The 8,014-nt window shown below is 43.0% G+C and overlaps 1 protein-coding gene across 1 annotated transcript; it reads right to left on the reverse strand.

Annotated features, from left to right (window-relative positions):
• Window positions 1–555: 555 nt before the first annotated feature.
• GFER (growth factor, augmenter of liver regeneration) lies at window positions 556–6,155 on the reverse strand. Its single transcript, XM_074964544.1, has 3 exons — window positions 5,910–6,155; window positions 4,867–5,078; window positions 556–2,704 (listed from the first exon to the last, which is right to left on the reverse strand). Exons 1-3 carry the CDS (start codon window positions 6,126–6,128, stop codon window positions 2,542–2,544), a joined length of 594 nt encoding a protein of 197 aa, XP_074820645.1. The 5' UTR covers window positions 6,129–6,155; the 3' UTR covers window positions 556–2,541.
• Window positions 6,156–8,014: the final 1,859 nt, after the last annotated feature.

An 8,014-nucleotide genomic window follows, 5' to 3' on the forward strand; every position in this document is an offset into this window, starting at 1 on the left:
AAATAATTTGTCCTATTTTGATATCAATAGGAAATAGATAGAAATACTGATTCTTAGAATTGCATGCATCATATGCATTAAAATTAAAAACTCATGCTTTTTCCCTCCCTACATGACTACAAACATCCTAAAGAAATTGCACAAATAAGATCAAAATGTTAGATGTGACCTATAATGAGGAAAAACACCACGAAGCAAAACCACAGATATGAAATTAGGCCTGAAAAATACATGACAAACCAAAGCATTCCTGTAGAGTATAAACATAAAAGAGAACACTAACTTTTGCTATTGTTACCAGCTAACCACTCAGCGCAGTTACAATCTGCCCTATTAACAAACAAGTAGCCAGAATTTGCTGATGAGTAAATGCAATAGGTAGATGTTAACTGAGGATATTGATTTAAGCACTGTTTTGAGGTCTGCAGAGGGATGTTAGTGGTGCATAGGCCTTGTGCTGATCCTCTGCACAGGTATGAATTTCACACTATTGTAAATATTTGATTCGGAGGTCAAGGAATGTATTAGTTCCAAGAAGCTAAACATACACCAAGACACTTTTAATGAGCTTTTTTTAATAACCTGAATCATGTCCTGAAGTCCCAATTCAGTTAAATCATAAAAATGATATGAAATCAAGCTTCAGTTTAATTAGCGTGAAAGGTTACACATAGGATCAATATTGCAGACAGTGAGATAAAATACACCACCTGCTGAATGCAACTAACTTGGATAAAAACACAGTATGGTATTGTTTTAACAGGTCTGGCTTGAAAGGGTAATAGAGGGTCAAATCATCTGAACGCACTCAAAGCTTTGATTGTTTACTGTTCTCCAAGGAGCCCTTGGTACCATAGTCTTGGGATCAGATGTTTGCTAATAGAAGGTATTAGCGCCCTTCACTTAGAGACACCACCCATTACAATTTCCATGCCACCCTCAATCTACTTCCATAAATCACTGCTTATGTTGAAGTAGCTCATAAGACGACACACTTAGGATGCTCACCAAAAACCCTCAAACAATTTTAAAGCATCAGCAGAAAAGAGACCCAGAAGATACTGTCACATTTCACACAATGTCACGTGACCATTTGGCACCCAGAAATCTGTATAAATTTAGGGAAAAAAAGATATTAAAGATTGCATACTATCTTGCCCTAATTCTAACATTTTATTTGTCTACATAGACAAAGCCCAGCAAAGCAACTTAAGTATTTTAAACTACCTGTTTTTATTTCACTTTCATCTGAAATATTCTCTCACACACCCCACTCAAGAATATACCGATGCAGTAGTGCAGACCTAGAGGCCCAATACACATTATGGAACTTGACCAGTTACTAGGGGTGAATTTCACACCATGCACCACTTTAAGTCCACAATCCAGGGCCTAGAGCCCTAGATATTATTTAAGACTGTCTAACAAGACATAGAACTTTAGAGCAGAGGGCCCGCCCAAGGCAGAATTTCACCTTAGGAGCATACAGACCAGTCCAGTCTGTTGTTATCTATCAAGGATTTCAGAATACAGGCAGTATTTTACCACTCTTATAGGTAAAACTCATCTGAATTGGCTTCATTACAACCAGATAACACACACACACACACACACACCATTGCAACCACTTCTACAAACAACAAAAGTTCACAGCAGAGATTAAAAATAAATATATACTTTAAAAGCAGGTGGTTCCATGGGAATTCTTACATTATGCTCCCAATGAGCCCAAACAATTAGCAATCAAATCACAATGTTTAAAATTCAGCTACTGACTTCGTGCCATTCATTCTACTTGAGGTTTTTGTGCTTCTTTCTTTTTTCTTCCTGCAATGCCCTCTTGGAAGATTAGACAAAGGAACATACAAAATGAGGATATTTATCATGGCTGGAATGAGAGACCTGGAATCCATTATTTTTAATGTTTAAATAAAATCTCTTTGCCTTGAGGCAAGGTGAGTTAATGGTTAAATAGCATTAACAGACAACAGCTCATAGACTTTGGAAGAAGAGATCAAGGATGACATGGTAGGCACAGAATGGAGCAGATTTATGGATTTGTAGTGGTGCTGCCAGTTGTAAGACCAGCAGAACAGGCTGAAGTGACATAGAGGAAGAAAGGCACTGCCTAAAACTTGAAGGTAATGTTTGCAGATAAACAAAAATGTAGAAGAGGAGCCTAGGAGAATGTAAAAAGTGAAAGGAACAGCAGTCACAAGGTGCCCCTAGAACTATAGAAATTGAGACTTTTCCTTACTGTGAACTGTCACAGTGACAGTTTTGCAAGGTTCCAGCAGTTCCTGTGGCACATGTATGGTGCCAGTCCCAGCAGCTACATGACCATATATTAGTTACCCCCAAAACAATATTCTGTTGGGATGAGATCTCAGAGTTGCCTTTTAGAGCAGGAGACACATTTATTTCCACAAGTCATGTCAACCAAACATACAAACTATTTAGCTGCATCTCCTTGTACTGAGTTCACATCAGGGATGATTATTATATTAGAATTGGTCTGATTTCCTGTAGAGTCTCTATAGATTAATCACAGGAACCATCTTTCCAACCATCTCGCCAGCGTTCATCCACTCGGGAGCAGTCAAATTCAGACTTCCCCAACTTCCTGTTGACGTCATTATGAAGCAGGCACAGCCACTGGGATAAATTATTCCTGCTGCTGGCATCAGGCTGATTTGTGCGTAATCTGCAGAGGGAAGAGGAATCAAATGCTGTTTACTACTTTATAGGCACTGATTTCACACTCCAAAGCAGGTGTGTGGCCCACAGATGGTCAGAGCATCCCTCATCCTCTATTTTGAGATGTCTCACAGAGACCATAAAGGCCAGCATATTGAGATCTGTATTCATTGCAGGCTGCACCTCCACATTAAAGTCTGTAATTGACTTGGATGCATGTGGGTTAGGTGCACTCCTGAAGCTCCTTATCAGTCACATCCTTGGCTGGGAAAAAATTAGATGCCAATCCAAACAATTTATCCATGGCAAAGTGTTCAGGCTCATAAATAATTTGATTTGAGAGACTCTCTTGGCAAATTAAGAAAATAATAATGAACATCTTTTCTATGTTGGGCTCTATCAAGGTGTTTTAGTCACTATCGAGCTCTCAAATACAAAGCTTTTTTTTTTTTTTTTTGCACTAGATAATTCCATTTGTGGATAATGAATTGGCTTGGGTGTACAGAAGATAGAATATATATCAGCCCTCCTCATGTATTGTATTCAGCCATTCCTTCTGCAGCCTGCGCTAGCGTAAGCTGATTCTTTCAGTCACTGAGGCAAGGCTGTTTTTGGAAGCTCAAAATCATTGATTCTATTTCCCCAATGTGACACAGGCTGGCTAGCAACCACAGATCTGCATTATGCAGCTGCTAATCGTGATAAATTGGTACCCCCTCCAAAGCAGTAAAAATATCATTACTGGAGCAGCTTTTTAAGATCTTTGCTCTGGTGAAAGACAAGAGGATTTCCCATCTCCACGTAATAAATATGAAGTTCTGTATTGAATCTTGAGTTCCCTTTTGAAAGAAGTACGCAAACACTTCTATAAACTTCTTCATGCAGTTCACTTTTCCTGCTAGGTTAGGATATTGATTTGATACCAGAGATTCTTAGCTTTGCGTGACACCGTATGGAATATGTGGAACACTTTATAATAAGGTTAATACCAATATTATAAAATTGCAAGGAATCTGACCAGATATGACATGTAAGGTATCTGTTAAAATGTTATGATTGGCCAAGTAAGAATCTTATTTATAAGTTTATCACCTTTTTATTGTGAGTTATAGATATGTATGGTATATCTGTATTTCAAAACTTGTGCTGTGTTTCTGGGTGACACTCCCAGACAAATTGGCATCAGCACTGCCTAGTCTGTCATCAGCAGGACAATGAAGCCATGGAAAGGAGCCTGGGGATACACCTTATGAGTCAGCAAGATACGTAGGGGCATGCCTGTGGACAGAGAACTCAAAGCCTTTTCCATGCCATGTGCTGTGAATTGTGTGTTTGGGACAAAAAGTACAAGCCACATGGTAAAAGAATATGAAGAGTAGCTGCATCTTCTCCATTTTGTCTTCATTCCTGCTTCTTACCTCTGGAGTAACTTTTCCACAAACAAAGGACTGAATAACCCATCCAAGCTGTGGACATGTTCCAGAGGGACTTTCAAGCCAGTGAACTCACCAACACTGCTAAGAACTTGATAGGTACATACATAAGACTACAAAGTCCATCTAAGTGCTTTACCATTTAACAACTTTTCTCGTTCTCTCTTTTCTTTATAATAAACCGTTAGTTTTAAATACTAAAGGATTGGTTGGCAGTGTGGTATTTTGGGTAAGATCCAACCTAATATTGACTTGGCAATGTGGCTGTCCTTTGCGGTTCAGAAGAACATTTTGTATAGTGAGCACAGTTTGGGTAGTGAGCTGGGAATGAGTGACAGGCAATGGATCACTTGATGATTACCTGTTCTGTTCATTTCCTCTGGGGCACCTGGCATTGGCCACTGTTGGAAGACAGGATACTGGGCTAGATGGACCTTTGGTCTGACCCAGTGTGACTATTATAAGCCAGATTCAAACCAGCAAACAAACAAAACTCCTTTCACTAGTTCTTGGAGCTATTGTGCTGTCTGACAGCAGTAGAGTGTTTGTCCTCTGAATGTGTATGTCCTGTGTCCTTATTTATGATTGATTCAATCATAAAACTACATTTTGGCAAAACATAGAATATCCATAAAGCCACCAACTACTGGAAAAGTTGATCTGCAAACCAGACCATAAGAGTCCAACACTTTAGGTTGATCCCTTACCTGTAGATATATTTTTTTTAAAGACTCACCTTTCCCTCAGATCTTCTGCACATTCTTCACAAGGGAAAAACTTGGAAAATAAGTTAATGAACTGTGTCATATCTTGCTGCTGGGAATTGCTTGGGTGATCTGGGTAATACGCTGCCATAGTGTGAAGGAAAGACCATGTGTTTCTCCCAAGTTCTTCTCTGTCTAGAGGACAATCTGGAGGCTTCTCCTTCTCCTCTTCAACATATGCTTCCTGGGTCAGAGAAACAAGAGGGTTATATGTGCACTTTAGTACTCAGGATAAAAAATTAACATACCTCACACTAACCCCATATGCTTTGTGTTTCTAGCGCCCCTTCAATCCAAGGACCATACAGGTATTAGCTAATTAAACCTCCTTAAATGAGGTGGACAAATATGATTACTCCCCTTTTTGTTGATGAGGTACAGAGAGGTTAAATAACTTGCCTACTGTCTCATATGCCTTCTGTCCATCAACCATGGCCTGTGAAGGGGAGGTTCTGGGTGGGGAGTGCCTCATTCCTACCCCCTGTCAACCATAGCCTGTGAAGGGGAGTTTGGGCGGGGGGTCATTTGTACTCCCCTGTTAACCACTGCCAGTGAAGGAAAGTTTGTTTTGTTATTTTTTTGTTGGGGGGGGGGTGTCTCATTCATATTCCCTCATCAACCACTGCCTATGAAAGGGAGCGCTGAGAGGGTGTCTTATTCCAACCATAGCCTGTGAAAGGCTGGGCGGGCAAGGTGGAGATTCTCATTCCCACTATCCTGTAAGGGGAGTCCTGGGGAAGCATGTCTCGTTCATATGCCCCCCTCCATCACTGAGTGAGGAGCGGGGGGGAAAGGGGGCTCATTCGTACTCCCCTGCCAAACACTGTCTGTGGGGAGAGGGGGATTCTGGAGAGGGGTCATTCCCAGGGGGCACATTACAGGGGGTGGGGAACACGTGAAGGGAACCATTCTCCCCCTCGTGGCGGCAGGGGACTGGGATCTCTGGGGCTCATCTCTCCTCACAGCCCCTCCCGCGCTGGGGAGGGGGGGCGCTGCTCCCCGGCCGCCCCCTCACCCCGCTCTGCGAGGCCGTCTGCTTCCGTTGCTCCCGGATCCAGCTCCTGAAATCTGTGCAGGCCCGGCACGGCTTCTTCCTGGGCTGCTCCTCCACCCCGGCGCCCGGCGGCCCGGGCAGGGGGAAAGGGAAAGGGAAAGAGCCGGGGCCGGCGGCCGGGTCAGAAGCCGGGTTTCCTCTGCGCTCACTGGGCGCCGCCATCTTGGAACCGCAATGCATGTTGGGCCGGGTGGCCTTCTTCCCGCCCCGCTGCAACTGTTAGCCTGGGGCCGGGGAGGCGGCCTGGCCGGCGGGAGAGATGCCTCTGAGTGAGGGATGAAAGGGAGGAAGAGGCGAAGGAAACGGAAAAGCAAAAAGGGAAAACTTTCTCTTGGGGGTTTCCCCTTCTGTGGGAAAACCCCAGCGCTCTGTGCCCCCTTTCCCTGGGCTTGGCCCACCCTAGAGCAGCTGCTACAGAGAGTGAAAACTAGAAGTGACCATGAAAACTGAAGCCAGAGGAGTCTAGAGCCCCGATCCTTCACACACATACTTGACCTGTTGAACCTGTGGGGCTGCTCATACATTTAAAGCTAAACACCAGCATCTGTTTGCCCAGATGCCCATTCCATGCCCCTCCCAATTTAACAGACAGGAAAAAAGAAAAAATAGAAACATTCACTAACATGCACCAAGGGCTGGCATAGCCATGTGAGCACTCACTTTTGGAATTAGTTGGTACACAGAGTAGGCTTCTCCCACCATTTAAGTGCCTTAGAAATATTTAGATTTATTAAATCTATAGAACCTAATTGGAAGCTTGTTGAAATCAGTGGAAAGATTCCCATAGTCTTCTATGGCAGAGGTTCTCAAACTGTGGTCCGCAGACTACCAATGGTCTGTGAGCTCCATTCAGGTGGTCCGCAGACAGTTCCCTCTAAGGTGTGGGCCTGGGTGGCTGCACACAAGCGAATGAAGGGCCACCCACCTAATTAGTGGAGGTGTGGCTCCACTAATTAGGTGCCTGGACCCTGGAGAAGATGCACATGTAAGGTGAGATGGTGGCCTTGTGGGGGGGATAAGGGGTAGGTGGGAGAGGGTAGTGGTGTGAAAAGAGGGAGTGGGGCAAATCTGGGACATGCAGGGCTGCGGCGGCCAGAGAAAGAGGTGACTTTCCCTAGCTCTAGGACTGCGGCTGCCCGGGAGAAACAGCCCTCTTTCCCAACCTCAGCTCTGTGGTTGCTGTCCTTCCCAGCGTCGGTTCGGGCTGCTGCTGTGTGGGGGAGAGGGCACATCCATTGCATTAGAAAGGTAAGACTATTGATGTTAAAATATGAGCTGTGTGCTTTTATTTGTAGAACAATTTTTTTTTAATTATTATTACTTTTTTTTATATTGTGCTCTTATCCAAAGCACTTTACAATAGTTAGCTAACAGTACAAACAACATTTGGAAAGATCATTAGGTGGTCTGCTGAGACTCCCAGCAATTTTCAAGTGGTCCATGGATTAAAAAAAAGTTTGAGAACCATTGTTCTATGGGCTTTGAATCTGGCCCCTAGACAGACTGATTTTTAACAGGATAAAAAGAAAAGGAGTACTTGTGGCACCTTAGAGACTAACCAATTTATTTGAGCATAAGCTTTCGTGAGCTACAGCTCACTTCATTGGATGCATTCAGTGGAAAATACAGTGGGGAGAAAAATATCCCCACTGTATTTTCCACTGAATACATCCGATGAAGTGAGCTGTAGCTCACGAAAGCTTATGCTCAAATAAATTGGTTAGTCTCTAAGGTGCCACAAGTACTCCTTTTCTTTTTGCAAATATAGACTAACACGGCTGTTACTCTGAAACAGGATAAAAGAATCCGCAAGAGTCTCTACAGATTTGTCTGTAGTGAGAATATGAGCAGTAAAGACTGATTTTGAATAAAATCTTTGCATCCATTTCTTGCCATAGGTTAAAAACATTTACAAAATTCTGGTTATCCAAGGTTTAGAGAGGGCTACCCAAAATGGCTGAAGTTTGAAATTTGGTTTGGATGAGATGTTCACTGAAGCTTTGTGCCTTTGCTTGGTTTAGAAAATAAAACTGTTTGAGCATGTACAATACAGGATAACCATGTAA

The sequence above is a fragment of the Natator depressus genome, chromosome 10 (assembly GCF_965152275.1).
Source record: "Natator depressus isolate rNatDep1 chromosome 10, rNatDep2.hap1, whole genome shotgun sequence".
NCBI lineage: Eukaryota > Metazoa > Chordata > Testudines > Cheloniidae > Natator > Natator depressus.